Source organism: Danio aesculapii, chromosome 20 (assembly GCF_903798145.1).
Source record: "Danio aesculapii chromosome 20, fDanAes4.1, whole genome shotgun sequence".
NCBI classification, from domain to species: domain Eukaryota; kingdom Metazoa; phylum Chordata; class Actinopteri; order Cypriniformes; family Danionidae; genus Danio; species Danio aesculapii.
This window is the reverse complement of record NC_079454.1, coordinates 32119720-32141307: the sequence shown is the minus strand read 5'-3', so window position 1 is coordinate 32141307 and position 21588 is coordinate 32119720. Positions and strand designations below refer to the sequence as shown.

The 21588-nt window shown below is 36.5% G+C and overlaps 1 protein-coding gene across 12 annotated transcripts in view; it reads right to left on the bottom strand.

Moving 5' to 3' along the window:
* The window catches only part of otofa (otoferlin a), a 130262-nt gene that overhangs the window by 10896 nt on the left and 97778 nt on the right, over positions 1–21588 (bottom strand). For 4 of the 12 annotated variants that reach the window (XM_056481186.1, XM_056481187.1, XM_056481188.1 and 1 more), the window contains exons 20-42: positions 21463–21553; positions 21260–21376; positions 21028–21180; positions 19861–20050; positions 19642–19766; positions 18104–18238; positions 17204–17365; positions 16909–16980; positions 16569–16688; positions 14558–14719; positions 14305–14467; positions 11998–12152; positions 11474–11503; positions 11227–11361; positions 9353–9428; positions 8829–8968; positions 8069–8206; positions 7844–7981; positions 7461–7588; positions 7171–7341; positions 5085–5245; positions 4854–4996; positions 2558–2646 (exon numbers count right to left, since the gene is read on the bottom strand). In XM_056481186.1, the coding sequence (XP_056337161.1) occupies positions 2558–2646; positions 4854–4996; positions 5085–5245; positions 7171–7341; positions 7461–7588; positions 7844–7981; positions 8069–8206; positions 8829–8968; positions 9353–9428; positions 11227–11361; positions 11474–11503; positions 11998–12152; positions 14305–14467; positions 14558–14719; positions 16569–16688; positions 16909–16980; positions 17204–17365; positions 18104–18238; positions 19642–19766; positions 19861–20050; positions 21028–21180; positions 21260–21376; positions 21463–21553 (2994 nt within the window). The remainder of the gene's footprint in view (positions 1–2557; positions 2647–4853; positions 4997–5084; positions 5246–7170; positions 7342–7460; positions 7589–7843; positions 7982–8068; positions 8207–8828; positions 8969–9352; positions 9429–11226; positions 11362–11473; positions 11504–11997; positions 12153–14304; positions 14468–14557; positions 14720–16568; positions 16689–16908; positions 16981–17203; positions 17366–18103; positions 18239–19641; positions 19767–19860; positions 20051–21027; positions 21181–21259; positions 21377–21462; positions 21554–21588) is intronic. The other 8 variants (XM_056481192.1, XM_056481197.1, XM_056481196.1 and 5 more) reach the window with 5 other exon arrangements.

Below are 21588 nucleotides of genomic sequence, written 5' to 3'. Positions count from 1 at the left end.
CTCAAATAAAGTGTAAAAACTTAATAGAAAAAAATACAAAAAAGTTGATAAATTAAAATGAATTAAACCAAAGGTGTGTTCACACTTGTGTTCTCTTTCCAGTCAGTCCTGGTTCTCTAAGGGTGCTTTCACTTCTGTGGTTCGGTTCCTTTAGTCTGGACCAAGGGCAACAAGTGATATATTGTAGCATTTTTCTGCCGTTTTCACACCACACTGATTGCTTTGGTCAGAACTAGTTGAAAAGAACCAAAATGCAGTCATGTGACAAAATCCACATCACTCACTGGCCAGATGTTATTGAACTTATTTCCTAAACTATTTTTTTTCTAAACTGCAAGTGTTCACACTTAGTTAATGCTTGACTATATTAGCAGGTTTGGCATGCTGTCCCGGAAGAGAACCCTGAGCTCGAAGATAGATGAGCCCAAGGCTCCCACCTGGTCAATGAGCATTAGTGCTAGCCACTGAGTTGTTATGTCGCCTGATCCTAGAATTGAGGAGGAGGGAGAAAGGATGGATGGGAGGGGGTCTTCCAAAATGAAGATGAGGAATGAAGTTAGGCTAGATATTTATGTTAAATTTGGAAAAATCCAAATTGGCTAACGTGAAACGTCACTTCGATTGGTCTTCGATTTAGACAAACTATACATTTCAAGAATGAAATGCGGCTGCGGCTGGAAAACAATGTTTAATGCATTGCAAACGGTGAAGGTGCATCGCAAGTCACTTCAGGAGGAGGTGTGAATTAATTTAGCTAAACTGTGACATGGTCATCTTTCAGAAATATTACCAACGATCCATCAGGTAATGTTTTTCTCTCTCAAAATTGTTGGTAAAGCGCTGTCAACAAATATTTTTCCTCCCCACTCCATTTTATTTGCATCAAGTTCTCACCACAAATGAACCGCTCCAGTGTTCGTCTGAAAGTGTACCGAGACCACCACTTCAAATACACATTTTTGGTCTGCTTTTGGTGCACACTCAAGCGCTACATTCACACCTGCCCAAACGAACCGTACCAAGACGGAAAACGAACCCAAGTGCGATTCAACCAAACTTAATAATGCAGGTGTGAAAACATCCTTAGGCTGCATTCAAATTAGTGCATGTTTTATTAATAATGTCATTTTAGAATGAAAATGCTCCTCGTCTAGATATATGTATAACTGGGTTTGAGAAAAACAGTATTCTTCCACGCTATACAGCCTAAAATGCATGATAAGTGACCCTTCACCTTCACTGCGCATGTTCATATTGGCGGCATCTGTACTTGCATGTACCGGTTGCTTAATGGTCATATGAGACCATCCTGACGAATCAGGGAATAATCCAGAAGACCAGTCAGAATGATTGTGGAGAGCTGCAAATTTCACTCCATCTACACAAACTAAACACACTCTAAAACTGAACTACGTTAAAATATATGAAATGAAAAACAAAAACAAATAAAAATGGTAAACTAAAATATAATAAAAGCTAATGAAAGTCAAAATGTCAATATTCTGCGTATAACAGTTTTAATTATAACTAAAACATTTGTCAGTGCTATCTGGCAAAAAACTTTTTTAACCCTTAAATATGCATAATGTGGTAATCTTGAATACAATTTTGTCAGATTAGTCACCATAACTTTTTATTAATTTCTTAATGCACATCCCTGGTCTTGTAGTTCATTTTGTTGTGAAGGTTATAGCAAGAAACCATAATTGTTCTTTTAAACTTTAATCTTTAATTTAGTCAGCCCATTCTATTGAATAATAGTATTAAATATGCAAATTTACTGGTCTGACTGTTTTGTAATCCTCATTTAATCCTAAATCCTAACTTAATTTCCACTATCATTCTACTTGATTATGCTATCACTCAGAAATGGTCTGCAATTTACATTTATACCAATAAGATAACAAATGTTGACGTTTATTTATTGCACATAAGTGTCTCTGACAAAGTAGGACAATCTCACAGTACATTCCTTGCTAAAAACTGGCACTTATTTTAGATGATTAACAAGAAGAAATGAATGCAGATGGAGGTGTGAAGCTGGCAGAGTAAATATAGGAGGAAAATAAGGATGTGTTTTATCTACAAACCCTGAGTGGTTTCTTTGTCTCTAAACTCTAGCTGAATCACTGCTGTCCAGCACAATTAAAAACGATAGTAAACAATTATAAGAGACAACAGAAGAAGAAAAAAAAGACATTCTGTAGTTTGGCAATACACCATTCAAAGCCATGGCTTCATCCAAGGCGATTAAATCATCCAAAGAATATTAATTGCACACACAGTCCAAATAACAAAGCAATCTGTTCCTCGCTTGAGGGTGCAATGAACTAATAGTGAGCATGTGATCTCAGCAGGACTGATTATTAAAGCTTCCTATTTTAGTCTCATTATCAACTCACTGATGCACATACTGTATTAAAATGGCATTTTGTTGCATACACCTAGAGGTAAAGCATGTAAAATGACCGCAACACAATGCACAAGTCAATTATTAATTCCTTATAACTGAATAACTGAAATGACAAAAATCTAAACTAAAAATAAAATCATTTACCTCTTTGGTTTGCGTGGCGATATGTCAATGGCTGGTCCTGGTGCTGGTACATCCATAGGAAACATGTCCACCCACATTTCAATCCTTCCCTGTGAGATTGAGAGAAAACAATTGAGGAGTTGATAGTTGCACTGCAACAATTTTAAAATGCACCACTTTCCTTTTTTCAGAATTGGTGGACAAAGTACACCTCATCAGGCACTTCAGTGAAAGTCTGAATGCCCCAATAAAATGATATTCAGGTAAAGTATAAAGCCCTTCTTTTAAATTTTACATGCATTCAATGCAAAAGTACCTGATGTTTAATGTACTTAAGTATTAAAATATTATTGATGAATGTTTATTTTGCAAGAAAAATATAGTAGTAAAAGATGGAATATCATGATGCATGCATGATGATTCAATAGTGGAAACAAAACATAACATATCATATACTGTACACTAGTACGGCGACACGGTAGCTCAGTGATTAGCACTGTCACCTCACAGCAAGAAGGTCACTGGTTTGAGTCGCTGTTGGACCAGTTGGCATTTCTGTGTGGAGTTTGCATGTTCTCTCCATGTTCCAGTGTTTTTCCTCGGGTGCTCCCCCACAGTCCAAAGACATGCGGTATAGGTGAATTGCATGAACTAAACTGGCTGTAGTGTATGAGAGAATGAGTGTGTATGGAAGGGCATCTGCTGTGTAAAACATATGCTGGATAAGATGGCGGTTCATTCCGCTGTGGTGACCCCTGATGAATAAAGGGACTAAGCCGAAGGAAAATTAATGAATGAATATGCTAGTATATGACAATAATAAATAGAAATGTTTATAAATGTGTTCTGACAAATATAAACATCAATTTGAAAATGTATATGTGTTTTAAAAATATCTATGTAACTGTAACATTAGGATGCTGGACAACAGAGTTGGGGATCCACATGCAGATTTATTAACCAAGAATAGTCAGGCAGGCAATGGTCAAAACAGGAGCAAAAAAGAAGCACAAAGGTAATCCAAACTCATAGTCTAAAAACAGGCAAATGGTCAGGTGGCAAAGAATCAATAACGGGAAAAACAAAGCAAGGATCGAGACATGGAAAGACTAGACAGGATTAACTCTTTGTAATATTACCAGAGAACCAAACAACATGTGTGTGTTTGAGAGGTTTACAAATAGTCTGTGTAATTAGTCCTGAACAGCTTCAGCTGTGTGTGTGTGTTTGCAATCATGGGGGATCTGGACCAGATGTGTAAGTGAAATGCATGATGGCATTTGTAGTTCATTAAAGTGACAGATTTGTAGTTCTTCAGTGATCTGCACAGGCTGGATCGCTGGTGACTGTGACAGTAATCATCTAAAAAATATTATGTGTTACAGCAGCAAATATGCATGATCATTCATTTACTTCAATATGGTGTTTAGTTTTTTTTATCAAATTTATTCCATTAAGATTAGTTTGTAAATTCACAGAATTATTTACTGGAGATTGACACTGAATGGATCATTTGAATCAGTGAGTTGTTAACTTAAGAACAGTTGTTGTCAATTTGTTGTAAGTCCAATTGACAAATTAACTGTTCAATGCAATTTGTGAACAGATTTAACAAGTTAACTGACAAAATTTTGCTTATTAACCAATCACTACAGTGTCTCTGTTCATTCACCAATAACTACACTGTCTCTGAGCAGGTGATGATTTCACCTCTTCCCAATTACTTCTTACTCAGCTTCATTTAGGAAATTGAGTGGAGTAGTAAAGCAAAAGTAAAATTACAAAGGTAATGTGCCTCAACTGACTGTTTTAGAGAAATTTCTTGAAAACATCTTAAAGTCTGTGTAAAATCTAGATTCACCATGTTTATTTTTCTGGTGCACATTGCCATTCTTTTAAGTGATCAATTAATCCATTAATGTACTGAATAAAAAAAAGGTTTTGGTAATCTTCAATCAAATTCTGACCATTTGCTTCCACATTTGGAGTGTCGATTCGTCTCTGTTAACGTCAGTTTAACGGCTTCAGCCACAATATTCTTAACCATGCCCCTCTTACCCTTAGTTCGCTATAAGTGAATTAAGTGAATGATAAGGAAAAAAAAGCTCCAGCTCTGCTCCCTACTCAATATTCAGTTTCAGTTGGAAGTACATCCACATACTGAAATAAAAGTCTCAGCAACTACATATTGACACAGACATTATTAATATACATTTGTTCAAAATAATCCATCATGTTCTCTGAATTTTTTTTCCAAGGATGAAAAATTCAGCAAGAACATGATCACAGCACTGTTTTCTTGTCTACTCTTTCCCACCTGCTCTATGCCTGGCTTGTCCGGGTTGAGGAGAGGCCTGGTCTCCACATGCTCAGGGATGAGTTTGCAACCAACACGTGGGATCTCCTCCCAATGTCTAAGGACTGTAAGTGCCAAGTGTTCTTCTGTTTGCTTTTTCAGACCTGTAAGCCAAATAAAATTGGTATGTTTTTACGTATATAACTGGAGAACATCATTACAAGCTCTGTATTAGCTTTGCAAATGTCTCACCACTTTCATCCTCAATTTCTGTCGGCCCAAGAAAGATCCGGTTTGCCACTTTGACTCTTCCGCCAGGTCCATAGTGAGGTCCATCCAGTTTGCCTTCTTTGCACAACTTAGCAAGGATCTGAGCTGGTTTCTGAGGGTCTCGCCATACATTATAACCATGGCTGGATGGATTTGAAGAGAGTTAGATTTGACATGCACCTACTGTCACCAAAGACTTTTAATTTGTCATGTTTTTAGTATATTTTAGTTGCAATATTTTGAAATATAAGTTGAATATATGACATTTTATACATGGGAAATCCAAATAAGAGCTTCTATGTCATATACAATGCATCCGAAAAGAATTCATAGCGCTTCACTTTTTCCACATTTTTTTATGTTACAGCCTTATTCCGAAATGGATTAAATTAATTTATTTCCTCAAAATTCTACACACATTACCACATAATGACAATGTGAAAAAAAGATTTTTTGAAATTGTTGCAAATTTATTTTCACATTATATCACATGTACATAAGTATTCACAACCTTTGCTGTGAAGCTCTAAATGGAGCTCAGGTACATTCTGTTTCCACAGATCAATCTTGAGATGTTTCAGCAGCTTAACTGAAGTTCACCTGTGGTAAATTCAGTTTATTTGAAAAGGCATACATCTGCCTATGTAAGGTCCCAGGGTTGACAGTGCATGTTAAAGCAAAAACCAAGCATGAAGACAAAGGAATTGTCTGTAGACCTCCGAGACAGGATTGTCTCGAGGCACAAGACTGGGGAAGGTTACAGAAAAATTTCTGCTGCTCTGAAAGTTCCAATGAGCACAGTGGCCTCCATCATCCGTAAGTGGAAGATGATTGGAACCACCAGGACTCTTCCCAGAGCTGGCCGGCCATCTAAGCTGAGTGATCGGGGGAGAAGGGTCTCAGGGAGGTGATCAATAACTCGATGGTCACTCTGTCTGAGCGACAGTGTTCTTCTGTGGAGAGACGAGAACCTTACAGAAGGATAGCCATCAGTGCAGCAATCCACCAATTATTGGTGTATAAGTATGGTAGAGTGGCCAGATGGAAGCCACTCCCCACCTGGAATTTTCCAAAAGGCATCTGAAGGACTCTCAGACCATAAGAAACAAAGTCCTCTGGTCTGATGAGAGTAAAATTGAACTGAGTGAGGTGTTACATTTGGAGAAAGCCAGGCACCGCTCATCACCAGGCTAATACCATCCCTACAGTGAAGCATAGTGGTGGCTGCATCATGCTGTGGGGACGTTTTTCAGCAGCAGGAACTGGAAGACTAGTCAGGATAGAGGGAAAGATGAATGCAACAATGTACAGAGACATCCTGAATAAAAACCTGCTTCAGAGTGCTCTTCAGACTGGGGCGACGGTTCATCTTCCAGCAGTACAACGACCCAAAGCACACCGCCAAAATATCAATGGAGTGGCTTCACAACAACTCGGTGAATGTCCTTGAGTGGCCCTGCCAGAGCCCAGATCTAAATTCTATTGAACATCTCTGGAAAGATCTGAAAATGGCATTACACTGTTGCTTCCCATCCAACCTAATAGAGCTTTAGAGGCACTGCAAAGAGGAATTGGCAAAAATTCGCAAAGACAGTTGTGCCAAGCTTGTGGCATCATATTTAAAAAGACTTGAGGCTGTAATAGCTTCCAAAGGTGCATCAACAAAGTATTGAGCAAAGGCTAAGAATACTTATGTACATGTGATTTTCCAGGTTTATAATTTTGAATAAATTTGCAACAATTTCAAAAAATATTTTTTCACATTGTCATTATGGGTTATTGTGTGTAGAATTTTGAGGAAATAAATTAATTTAACCCATTTTGGAATTAGGCTGTAACATAAAAAATGCAAGTAAAGCGTTATGAATACTTTTCGGATGCACTGTACATGTAATTTGCATATATTGTCATATATCAGATTTTTATGTGGGTTGATACATGGAATTAATTTCATGAAATGTCACATCTCTTAAAAAACTATTATCAATTGACAACCCCAAAATGAAAACACTATGACACACATTAAGTGCTACTTTCCAGTAGAAGGTAAACAGTGAAAGACACTTACACAGAGTAGTTGGAAGCAATGCCACATGTGGCTCTGTGTTTGCTGTAGTATCTGTTCTCCAAATCAATCTTAGTCTCACCAATCAGGTCATCAGTTCCAACTAAATCCCAGTCATACACTGCCACAGTCAGCATAGACTCCATTGGAAATGTGGCCTCTATATCAAATGACCTTATGGAGAGTGGAGAAAGGAGATTGTGTTTTTAAGAAATAATAAAAATTGGTACCTAAACAATTTTTTTTAGCTTGAACTCAATCCACTTCACTAGTTTGAGTGGATTACTACTCACTTTCCAAAGACAGGATTCAGCTGCTTGGATATGTAGTTCTCCTTGTCTCGAATGTCTGACTTTCCCAATTTAATGACTATATAAGGATCAGCTTTTCCATTTATATCTGCAGGATGCAGGTCTGTGGCCTGAGTAGAGATTATGTTTCTTTAGCTGATAATGTACAGTGCATATAACATACAATTTAACCCCAAAGTATACACTGGAATTATACATACACTAGGATATGCATATAGTGCTCTGAACATCACTTATACGGTAAGCATGTATATTGTACTGTTTTAGTACCTGCTATCATCACATATACATATTGACTGTGTACATATGTTAATGTATGCATACAAATGAAGTTAACTTAAATCTTTGGAGTAGAATGCACTCACTCGAATTATATAAATCCTGACAAGAACGTTGATAGGGTCATTGTGAGGAATACTCTGGAACATGCCCATGTTCGGGTCAAATCCTGCCTCTCTGGTGATCTCCTCAGACAGTGGTAGTTTATACATACAGAGGGAGCCCTGGTTCATAAGATGACAGATAAAAATATCAAAATGACATTTTACATTTTGAATGTATACAGCGTATTGTGTTTTACTCATTCATACCTTGAATCTGCCCACAATTCTGTCCTCATCAACCACATTGTGGTCATCATCATCTCCAGCCTTTCCTCTGTACAGGTTGAAGGTGTGAAGCCAGTCCTCAAAGCTACCGAACTCACTCTCCAGCTCTTTATTGTACACCTGAGATAAAGAGCTTAAGCTTGGATTTCTACAAATTATAGTTCTTTTCTCTTGTATACTTCTGTTACAAAGTTTGGAGTGTGGAAGATTTGAAAAAGTCTCATCAATATTGCATTTATTGATCGTGAAAACACTCAAAAAATATTAAATGTTTCCTATTTTAATATATTTTAAGCTTTAATTTATTCCTGTGATGTTAAATCTAAATATTTTTAGCCATTACTTAAGTCCTTAATGTAACATGATTATTCAGAGAGAACAAATAATCTTGTTTCTTTCTTAGTAAATAAATATAGGGTGGGCCATTTACTGTATATGGATACACCTTAATAAAATGGGAATGGTTGGTGATATTAACGTCCTGTTTGTGGCACATTAGTATATGTGAGGGGGTTTGTAAATAACTCATGAAAGAATAACGTTACGTTTAAAATCAAGCACACCATTGTTTTTCTTGTGAAATTCCCAAAAAGTTTATTAAGGTGTATCCATATAAATAGCCCACCCTGTACATTAACACATAAATCTTTCTTATGACAAACAGTAGTGTGAGTACATTTCAAATGAATGTGTTTTTAAAAGCAAGAATGAAAGACTAATATTTTCAAGAAGAAGCTCTGACCATGAGTTCATCAACTTTTGGTTTTGGAGGTCGTTTTTCTGTCCCATCGTTGGTCTTCTTTTTGTCCTTGGTGCTCTTCTTGTCTTTGCTCTTCTCTTTAGGCTTGGTGCCTTTCATAGGAAAGTCATCAGCTTTGATCTCTGAGGTTAGGAGTGAATGGGTAGGTATGGATGGATATGAAAAACGTGAGCACATCTACCGTACAGCACAATGACAGTCTGAATGGATGTTTATAATGAACAGTGATGTTTCAAGCCATGAGAGTTAAAGACCTAAAATAACAGATGGCTTATATTAATAATGGCTATAACTTACTATATTAACACTCTTAAATCACAAATGTACAAGTGGGAAATATTAAATAATATCAAAACATGTTTCTCATGGCGTGAAAAGGAGATATGTACTAATTGTTTAATGTCAACAGTGACTACAACAGTGCAGGATAAGCTCTAGGAGCTCATAGGATGATGCTCATCTTAACATGTATCTATGCTTCGGTCCATGCTAAATTCTGTGTTTACCTGCACTCTCTGCGGCAATCTCCAAATCTTCTCTTTCCTCCGCCTCTGCCTGAGCCGCCTCCTGAGCTCTCAGATTCTGCACAGATAGTATACTGTGATGTAAATTTACAGTATGACACATTATACATTATGAATGGGATGGTACATGTACTCATATTCTGCAGAATTATATCCTATTTTTTCATTTTCCAGGAAATTTAAAATTACATTTTGATGGGACAAAAAGAGTAGGATCACAGATTTACTGTCTTCTTTTAATATTTCATCATTAAAAAGTGAGAAGAATATTACTTCACTGGACTCATTCTTTAAAACACTTACTAATTATTTATAGTTTTACAGAAATTACTTCCATAATTTGTGCAAATCATCATGGAGTGTAAAAAAGGTGGATATAGTTTACAGCACTGGCTGAAGTAGATTTTATAACCTTTAATAAATTAAAATTATAATTGAATTTTTAAAACTCATTTTAAAGCCACTATATATATATATATATATATATATATATATATATATATATATATATATATATATATATATATATATATATATATATATATATATATATATATATATATATATATATGTGTAGAAAGCGAAACCGCTCGTGCTTCAGACTGGCTCATAAAAAACTAAGGGGCACAGGGTAAATCTGCTCTTCTTTTTGGCTTTGTGGCTGTTCATCAAGCCGACGACAAGGTTTGTTTGAGCCTGGGTTGACCATGGCTCATTAATATATGTATATATAATTATGCTGTAATCTCTCAGCTGTGTATTTTAAACATGGCGGGTCCTTTGTTTTCATTCTGGCTTGTTGCGTAAGCGGTTGACGTATCTCTGTCAACCAATAGCGTTCAGCTGCGCGAACACCGAAAAAGTGGTATGGTATGAAACCGAATCGAACCATACCGTACCGTACCACTCAGTGGAAACGGGCCATTTGTGTCCTACCAGTGACGATATACAGCCACATCGCACTGCTACTTGTGTGATATTGCGTTTATACAACAGTTCAACGGCATAATCATGTGTATAAAAAAGAAAATCAAACACGGAGAGTCTCAAAACCCTTTTGTAAGAGGAACTACTTTCTTCCGCCATTCCTTCACATCTGCAGCTGACGTCAGAACTGCAGAGACCGCTGCTACTTCATCAACGTCACTTTAGAGCTAGTGTTTGAATGATTCTCTAGCGTACTGTCTAAAGTGAAGACAAAACTGGTGATTTTGAGGACATTTTAAGATTATAAGGCTGAACAGCATGAAATGCCATCAGTCTACAGAGATATCTCCCAGTATTTCTCTGTTGCAATCGGGAGATTACAATATTACTATGGTATAAATACAGCGCTACAACATACAAAAGAGAGAGATCAACTTAGAAAGTCATTTACCTGATTATTAATAATTTGATCAGCTGTAGTTTGAAATTACACTATTTTTCTCTTAGGGCTTATTATGCGGTCTTTGTCACCATCTTGTGAATGAACATCGTCAACCATCTTTGGTCAAAGACAGGCTAACGGCCGCCGATGCGCTGTCACTCAGAAATTATAAATATTTAAAAATAGGCACTAACCTTGTAAATAAACTGCATAGTTGCAATTTAAACAACTACATTCTCGACTTAAAAAAGCCTCAAAAGTACATTATGTTGCCCAACAATAGGAATATTTGTCAAACTGTAGAGTGTCCTCTGCATGTTGCCGTGTGTGGGCGGAGTAATACACAAGGGTGAAGGGTTAAGAGACTGGACGAGTGCTGTTACTGGCAGAATATCGCACAGCTTTTTTTTTTTTTTTTTTTTATATACATAAAGCAAAAATGTAAATAATCTTGAAGGAAGTTGAACTGAAAGGCAGTTTCTCCCACCTCCATCATAGTCTCTATTGAGGCAAAGTATTTGGACCACCAGTCCAGCATGCTCTCATCCGGCTCCTCTTCCTCCACTTCTTCTCCCTTCTTTTTCTTCTTCTTCTTTTTCTCTTTCTCCTTCTCATCCTCATTCTGTTAACACAAAGGTAGTTGTGATGCTTATATTATTTTAAATCTAATTTGTAATTCAGATTTATGTAAACATTTGTCTGTCTAAATCTGTCTAAACCAAACAAAGACTTACCAAGTCAACTTTAACAACAGCATCGGTGGTCTACAAGCACAGGTCACACAAAACATACATCAAATACAGTACAAACAACATCCACAATAATAGCTCACTAGCAAACACATCGCATGATGGCTGTTGTTAAAATAGGACACTAAGCTTATAGGAATGTTTCACCCAAAAATTTTAATTTACTTACCATTTATTCATTTAAAGTTCCAAAACTATATGATTAAAAAATAATAATAATAATGCAAAGAAAGATTATATTAAAGAAGTGTGAAAACTAGACATTTAAAGCTGCATGTTAATTTTTGTAGTGTTCTTTCCAACATTGGAAATCAATTGAAACCAACATTCTTTAAAATATCTTCTTTTTTGTTAGACGAAAGAAACTCACGCAGCTTTGGATCAACTTGACTACATGGTAAGTCTATTTTCATTCTTGGGTGGTTTATCCATTAAAGCAGTAAAACAAACAAAACGTGAATAAAACACAGTCATTTTGTAACACATGACAGCATGGTTCCACTACTCACGGCTTCAATCTTGACAACCGTGTCCATCTTCTTAATGTTAGGTTCAGGGGTCATATTGACAACAATATCACCTGAGGGATGAGAAACAGGACGGGATTGGGGGCGGGAATAGGATGTCCCATTGGTGAGAGCCAGGTAGCCATTGGCCAGTCTAGCTGGTGTGGGCAGGGTCATAAGATTCATCAACCAATGACCCGAGACCAGCACCAGGACATAGAGGATAAAACCATGAAGAGATCAAAGAAAGAAAGAAAGAAGAGAGAAAAGGGTTGGAAAGTCAAAAAAGCTGGAAAAAGAAATAGCAAGTTGTCTTATACACTATTATTTAAATGTTTAGGGTTGGTAAGATTTTATAGTTTTGTAAAGTCATTTATGCTCTTAAAAGGGTCACGAAACACCAAATCACATTTTTTGAGATGTTGACAGTCATATATGTGTCCCACAAACACTATTAGGACATATATATTTCACCAAAACAGTGAAAATTGGTTGTTTTTGCTTTATTTTGAGCAAATACGTCACAGTGATTAGATCCTCGTGTAAATTCCAGCGTGGAGACTGGCTGTCTGTACTGGCCAGTACAACGTGACGTATTTGAGCTTTATTAATTCATGAGAAAGACTTGGTTTGAACCAATCAGCGTGCTTTATTGTAAATGAGATGCAGCTTTATTAATATGCATATAGCTTCGAAGACTGTTTTTACCAATTACTGTGTTCAGACAGCAGAGAGACGCCACATTGTGTTGCCAACCTTAATTAAAACAAATTTAGAATTGCCGCTCCTCCCCTTTAAAAAAAAAGATGCAGTTCCAGTTCGTGTTGATTGTTCTGTCTGTACGGATTTGGTAAGTGTTGGATCAATGTTCTTTGTTTAGGTTTTTCAGATTGCAAAGTTAGTTAGTATTGTTAGTAGTACTCTTTTAGTTTTTAAAGACATACCTTAGTAAAAATGATTTAGTTACTAAGTTTACAGTACGTTAATGTCACTACAATAATATGGACTGAAAGATCCGCTGTAAATGCTGCTCTCTGAATCATACCTGCCAACACTCCTGTTTTTTCCCGGGAGTCTCCTGTATTTTAGACCCATCTCCCATCATTTCTCCAGGCCACTCCCCCCCACTTTCTGGTAAAGTTTCTGAACGGTACTGGACACAGAGACACATCCTCCTCTGGTCTTCAGGATTTTCAGAGACAAATGTTGGCAGGTATGCTCAGAATATAAACATGTAACCACCTTAATCAAACGGTCACCATCGTGATTTTTGCCGCATTTTATGACAGGATAGTCTATACACACACGGCTGTTTGAAGCTTTTCTCTGCATCTACCGAGAAATACAGAGGGTTTTTTTTCTCCCATACAGCGTGTGGTATCAAATTCCATTAAAACAACACTCTTCCAGCAGTTCCTCGCATTCAATATCTCGTTTGTCATGGGAGGCATACATAACACATCCCTAAATGAAAGTGCCAAATTGTAGTTAAAGTCTACAAATTAAAAATGAAACACCGGAAATTACAAGGAACTCTGGAGGAAAAGTGAATAGCGAGGTGACGCGATGACGTTAATCAATCTATGTGCCATAACATGTAAAACGGGATCATAAAAGTAACATTCAAAAAGCAACTCATAGAAACACCTAATCATATTATTTTCTTATTCAGATTAAGGCAAAATATTTGATTACTGATGTCCATGTAAAAGTAGTCACTGTCCATCTCCCCTGCATCTATGTTTGTGTTGCCAATGTGAAAATCCTCGTGTGTACGTACTGAAACTCCCCTTTTCAAGCAAACCCTTCCCTTTTTGGCCACTCGACACTCCCACCTAAACAAAGCTGGACTTTAAACAGCATTACAGCAATGCAATAAAATATAAATATAATTATATATATATATATATATATATATATATATATATATATATATATATATATATATATATATATATATATATATATATATATATATATATATATATATATATATATCATTTATTATATATGACATTCAATCAGTAGCTTATGGAACAAAACACAAATTAACACTTATAAAAAAAATTGTTTTCAAAACAAATATTAATTAATGGAAAATCTAGAGAACTGATAGTAACTGTGGACAGTGCACCTGTATTTTGTTTATGTTCATTTTCATGTTCATGTTCATTTAATATATGGTGTAAAAAATGGTTTAGTATCATCACTGGAAAATTGGATGTTACTAACACCATGGAAAACTAGAAAAGTTTGAAATAGAATATGAATTATTTATATACAGATTTATGGTAGGCATAAGACATGTACCTGTGTGAGCCCAGTTGTTAGCAGTCTTGTCTGGGGAGCTGTAGATGAACTTGCGAAGGGTGGTCACAGCATGAGACCCGACCAACGTGTAGCGTCCGAATGCCCTGCAGTCCACCACCCGAATATTGAGCGGTGGATGGAGGAGCTCATTTTCTGGCAGATCCTGCATGACAAAAGTACTTGAGTTAATATTTGTTTTAAAAATGTAATGGTGATATTTTTACATTTTCATCAACTGTACAATTTCCCTCACCACTTCAAACCACTTCACTAATGTGCTGAAGTTTGGATTCTTCTTGTAGTTTTGAATGAGAGCTGACTGAACTCCTTTTCCTGCACACTCAATGTCCACACGCGGCCGGTCTACCTGAGCCAGGTTGACCCTTTTAAGGTCCCTCAGACCCCAGAACAGGACCTGGGTGAGAAATAAAAAAAAACATGAAAAATAATATTCATCATACTGAAGCAAAAAATAAAATGAGCTACAACTTTAATACTATAAGAACAACAAAAAAATCTAATCTGGCATCATCCAAATATGTTTGAGTTTCTTACTTTGCGTGATCATAAAAGAAGATATTTTAAAAAAATGTTAAGAAAAAAATAATTTATTTCTATAGTATTTTCATTAATTCATTCATTCATTTTCTTTTCGGCACAGTTCCTTTATTAATTTGTGGTCGCCAGAGCAGAATGAACCGCCAACTTATCCAGCATTTGTTTTACGCAGTGGATGCCCTTCCAGCTGCAACCCATCACTGGGAAACATCTATTCACACTCATTCACACACGTAAACTACGGACAATTTAGCTTACCCAATTGACCTAGACCACATGTTTTTGGACTTGTAGGGGACACCGGAGCACCCAGAGGAAACCCACGCCAACACGGGGAGAACATGCAAACTCCACTCAGAAATGCCAACTGACCCGAACAAGTGACCTTCTTGCTGTGATGTGTCCATGAAGTAAAATTGAATTACTGGCAACATAATTCAGGCAGTCCAGAGTCGGTTATTTTTCTTTTTTCTGACATACAAGACGTGTTTGGCACAATTTGTTGTGTTTTCACGTTTTCCACCACGTTGTTTAAATAGCAAATCCATTTGTGCCACTTTGTGGACTCATGGGTGTGCTGGTCTAAAAGGAGGTGTGTTAAGGCACATTGTTGGCACGTTGCTATTTTAAGGAACTGACATAGACCGCGGCATTGAACAACTGAAAGCTGGTCTAAATTCCAGTGCAAAGCACATTAGTTATGTGACTATGCAGGTCCAAAACGCTTACACTTTGCTTAATACACACAGGACATACAACAATTCACAAATATCTTTACATTTGAAAAAAATGTAAAATATTACAAAAAATTACAAAAAATATTAAATATTAAAATATTAAAATATTACAAAAATTATTATTTTCTACATAAATATAAAAACCACTTCCTCCATGTCTTCTTCATGTCAGGGGGCTTATTTTCAGTTTAATCATGACAACTTGGATTTGTATAATGCTATCAGTGCTATCAATATTTATATTTGTTTTAATAAAAAACAAGTTTAGATTTGTCCACCTGTCGGGTTTTGGAGACGTATGCATTCCATATGGGGCATAAGAATAGGACGTGTGTTTGGATATAACTCCACATTTCATTATTATTCTTCATTTATTAGTTTGCTGTAAATTAGAATGAATATAGTAATAGTTTTGAAACAAATCTTTGCACTTAAGAAGCAAAATTAAATATGTAGGCTAATGGATGTCTTCAGTGGAGTGCATACAACACTGTTTCCTTATCCATGAAAGTAAAGGAGTAAAGTAAAGAGTAAATGTAAAGTAAAGAGAAAGTAAAGAGGCTGAGTGGAGTAGGCTCATTCTTTATCCTCGCTGCAGATGTTCTGTTTAACTGTTTTCTCACCAATGAAGCGTTCAGTTTTTTCCACTTACAAAGTCGCCATGTAAATAGCAAACGCACCATGGCGCAACGCAACTGACTCTTAAAGGGAATGGGAGAAAAGACTCTGATTGGTTTAATGCACGTTATACTCAAAACACACCCATAACTCATTAAGAGAATAAGCACAACCCTGTTAGACCATGCACCAGGGCGCACAGTGTTTGTTCTGTCCTAGATGGTGAAAATATAGCCCAATAACTCAATTTAACTTGCACTTTGCAGACCTTTTACATTCAAACAGCTACATTCACACATAAAAGCACAGGAGCACTTTAATAATCTTATTATGGCTGGGGCATGTTTTCACCTCTATGCGGTATCTGCTGAGAACTGGTCGAATACCCAGTGGAACAGGCAGAATGGGCCCACGGTCAGAATCGGTCGGTCCATCGATTGGAGGAAGTGCTGACCGTCCTGCTGGACCAATCTGTTTATAAACAGATATTAAATATGAACACTCGTAGCTGATAAAGATTGAAGTAATGAAAGACTAGTAATGCTGATTAACTCCTCAATTTTGATTAAACCTCGTAAAACATGAAAAATCGCCAAAGCACAGCAATAGCAAAGAGGATGGAGTCACTGACAGATGAATGAAAAACAAAGATCACAATTAAAGAAAGGAAATGCTATTTTATTTATTGCACCTTGATCTGAGGCACAGCAAAGTCATGGACAGCAATAAGAGCTCTTCTGATCTCCTCATCATCATAGGGAATCTGTCAAAGGTGCCACGAAAGAGTACAGCAGACAAATGTGACAGGACATAAAAGAGATGGGAAATGACAAAAAAGACCAAGAATCAAGGACACATGGAAGGAAAAGTGAAAGAGTGATTCACAACTGTGCTATTGAAGCAAATTTTAAGAAAATTTAGGCCAAGCACTGACAGAGAGATCAGTGGAGATTGGAGTTTGGACATGTTGATCAATCGCTGTATACCTGCAGTAGTTCAAAAGCAGCCAACAGATCTCCCGCAGCACAGTTTCCTCTGTAGATCTGATAATACTCGAGCTGGGGAGGAAACCGCGGTGGGCCGTAGTGTTCATCAACCATCTTAGTAAGTGGTTTTGCAAATGTTCGCCCAATAAACTCAGCTTTCCCCTGGATGCCACACGAAAACACAGCAGTTGCGATATCATAATCAAACACCAGGGGTCAGTGTGGCCACATTCCTTGAAAAATCACTTTCACATCATGGCTACTGTATTGCTGCGGCTTTAAGATCTGAAAATCAATCTTTGGTTGTCATTTCTTAATGATTTGATTAAATGTCAAACCAAAACAGTTTTGCTCAATTACTCTCTAAATATTATAAATAGAGGATCATTAATATTATATTTGACCATGGGAACCATGACCCTCAGTTCTCAGTTAAATAAACCACAGCAATCATTACTACAGACTACAAATACTACAAAACTACAGCTATTAAAAAAAACATCCACTAGCTAGCCCTCTAGACTTTCACAACACAAGGAATGCAAGAGGTTAATTGCAACAGGAAATTGTGTTTTTATCAAATAGCGAGAAGAAGGATCTTTTTGATAGTTTCAAGCTATCCCAGTTTTTGCATGCCTTGTTGAATTCAGCTATCTATGCAAACAGAAATTGACAGCAGTGTTGAAATAAGCGTTCACACTCTACTTAGCCAAAATGCCGTCCAACAAAAGGGCAGGACCAGAAGATTTTAAACAGGAAGAAACATCAAGTCAGGACAATAGAGCACAATTTCACACTCTTATCGTGACGCATGGGGAGAATTATGTCAACAAAGCCCTGAACTAGCATTCAATTCTGGATATTCTGTTTTTATCTGTAGACTTTTTGAAACTAACTTACCACAGTGTCTTGATCATACAGCTCAATGACAATGATTGGAGGGTCATCACGGAGTTCACCAGCCTCACCGTAAAGTTCAACATTATCAAACACGAGCAGCTGATCCCATGTTGGACAGAGAGTCTCACTGAGGACCTGAAATATACAGCAGAAATGTTGTTACAGCAGAAATATTCAGCAGAAATGTGGATGATTTATAAAAGGAGGGGAATTTTTAACAACAAAAGTATCTATATATATATATTTATTATATATATATTTTTTTCAGTTTAAACTATTAAAATGTTACTAAATTTACTGTACATATACATGTAATAGCTTTTTATATATGAATGGTTTAATCATGGCAATTTAATTAAATAGATATATATGTGTACAATGCATAAATAAACAATGAAATAAAATTAACAACAATTGCAGTCTCAAATAAAGGTAACACTACTTAGCTACCACATTATAAATCAGCTGAGTAATATTTAACAATAATATATCATTACATATCATTGACATCTATTTTTCTATATTATTATTTACGTGTATATACTATTAATATATAAAGAAAATGAACTAATATAAAACATAATATGCAGAGACTTAAATATACAAAATGTATATTAGCACTGTTTTCAAACTGAAGGTTTTAAGAAGTTAAAGTGCACTTAAATTAACAGTCAGCCAGACAAACAGAACTCTCATCTGAGGAACATTTTTATAGTTCCTAGAACTACAGGCGGAAGTACCCACTTTTGGCATAATAGGAACTTACAGAGATAAATCAAAACACTGTCACATTGTTTTAAAGTGTTTCAAGACATATAAATACAGAAATCTAATGTTAGCATTATTTGCTGTTGCTTTCTGAGGCATTGTATTCTTTTCTCAGCACCTATATGCAGAACTATAAATTGGCATGGGTAATTTTATCCTAATTGTTGCACTTTTTAAACTTATACCTCTTTGTTCCATCTCCAGTATCATGAAACACACACAAAAACATAACTTTTATTTAATGTTGGCCCACACACATGAACTTCACAGTTATTAGTTACAGTGCAACCAACCAGTTAATGGCCTATGGGAAAATTCTAGTTTGGCTTGTTCCTATAACAAAGTTTATATAACTACATGGTGTAAAGCCTTGCAACAGCCAATAACAATCTGTAAAGTACCTATACAGACTTTAATAAAGGGACAGTTCACCCAAAAATGAAAATTCTGTCAATTATTACTCATCCTCATGTTGTTTCAATCCCTGAGACCTTCGTTCATGTTTGGAACATAAGATATTTTGGATGAATTCAGAGAGCTCCCTGATCTTCCATAGATATTAAAAAGGGCATTGTTGTCTATTGAGAATGAGGGAGGAAGCTCTCAGATTTAATCTAAAATATCTAAAATTGTGTTCTAAAGACAAACGAAGGGCTTATTGGTTGGAACGGAACGAGGGATGAAAAATGAATTACAGGATTTCGATTTTAAAACACTTTATTATAAAATACAAGCTCATAATCAAACTTCAGACTCTGACACACACTCACCTCTGTGACCTGGCTGTGGGTGGAGAAGAAAACTCTTGCAAATGGATCAGACAGGCCACTAGTGTCCGCAGCGAACAGACTACGAGCCTGATACATGTGGGCTCTCAGTTGAAACACCTGCTTCACTGCAGAACAAAACACAAAGAGTCAGCTTCATGCATGCAAACTCCATTAACAGCAAAGAAACCATTAGAGTATATACAAGGCATATAATCTTACTGTTATAAACTAGGCTGATGGGAGGGACAGCTTGTATGCCAATTCCCTTTACTGCCTTGTTTTCTTCAAAGCCACTAGGGAGGCCAATCAGGAAGTCTTTCCTCTGTTTATTCAGGCCCAGCCACAAATACATCTCTAATTTAGCCTGAACTGTCCAGCCAGCAGGCCCAAAACCTTTCTTTCCAGGCAGCTATAACAAACACAAACACACAAGCAGAATATCAGAAACATCCAGTCTCATTTAAAGCAACATTCCTCTTTTTTAGCTTATTTTACATGTCCCATAGGTTTAAACAGTTGACTTTATCCATTTTCACAGTTGAGTTTAATCATGAATCCATTTAGCTGATCTCTGGGTTTGGCAGGAGCACTATTAGCTTAGCTTATTACACAATAACAAGAGAATAGTTCCTAGCTATATCGACCTATAGCAACTTTTTGACTTAGTGCACATCATAAATACAGAATAGTTTGGCTTTAACCTCCTAAGGCTTAGTGGCCACATACGTGGACAGCACATTTTTAGCTCTTAAGTGGCTATTTAAAATACTTTGAATGTTTTATATTTTGTTACAGACATACAGTGTCATCCTGCAACTGTTTTGCAGCATATGAAATGTCCCAAACACTATTTTTAACTGTCCAAAATGGGAAAAAAATTGTTTTTACTCTTTGATAGTCAAAACATGTTCAAAAAAATTATATGTTGTATATGCATTTAAAAACATTCAGGAAAAAGTGATTTGATGTCAATTCGGACCACAAGTCTACATATAAGGATGTAATTTTTTTCTAAAAGTACATTGTCACAGATTGACACTTAGGTTTTGATCTAATTAGGTTCCAATAATCTCAAATAGCAAAGAGAAATAAAAAATGCATGTAAAAAAAACACCTTGGGCCTTAAGAGGTAAATAGCACCATTACCAAAACTCTTACATTTCTGAACAAGATGCTAATGATCTAATCCGATTCAATGATCTATGCTAAGCTAAGCTAAAAGTGCTCCCACCAGACCCGAAGATCAGCTGAATAGTTTAAAAAATGGTAAAACTCAAATGTTTAACTCCAAAGGACTTGTAAATTATTCCAAAAACAATGAAGTGTTCCTTTAATTACTTCGAATCAACATTTATTTATAAAGATGGAATAGAAAGCAGGAGTTACCCTCAGAAAAACAGCTTTAACTTTTCCACAGTCTTTGCCCATCTCTTCATCAACAATTGAGTAGAGGATGTCTTTGGAGGGTATGCGGGCGTATGCGATGCGTTTGTTGTTGCTAATCATCCATATGAACACATCAGGGATGCTGTGCTGGGGCTAAGGGGAAAATCAACAAGAAACAGAGTTTGAGATTCTGATCATGTTCACTACGGAGTGATAAGGTGATTTCTTTTACCTCATCTGCTAAGAATCGAAGCCTCTGAAGGAAATTCAACACCAGCTTGAGTTTGTCTCGAACTGTGTTTCTCTTCACTTGTGTGCGGATGGTCTTAGCCTGCTGACCCATACTCTCCTGTGAACAATATAACCACGCAAATTACATTCCCATCAGCAGTTTTCAGTGTGTAAGCAGAGACTAAATAGGTTGTGTGGGAGTACCATTTCTCTCATACAGGACTTCAGCCTTTCTCTGTCCAGCTTGGTTCTTCCAGAAAGATTCTGATCCTTGTTTGCAAGTGTAACAAACCGGCTTTAATTGTGGAGAATAAATAAAAACAAGTCAAG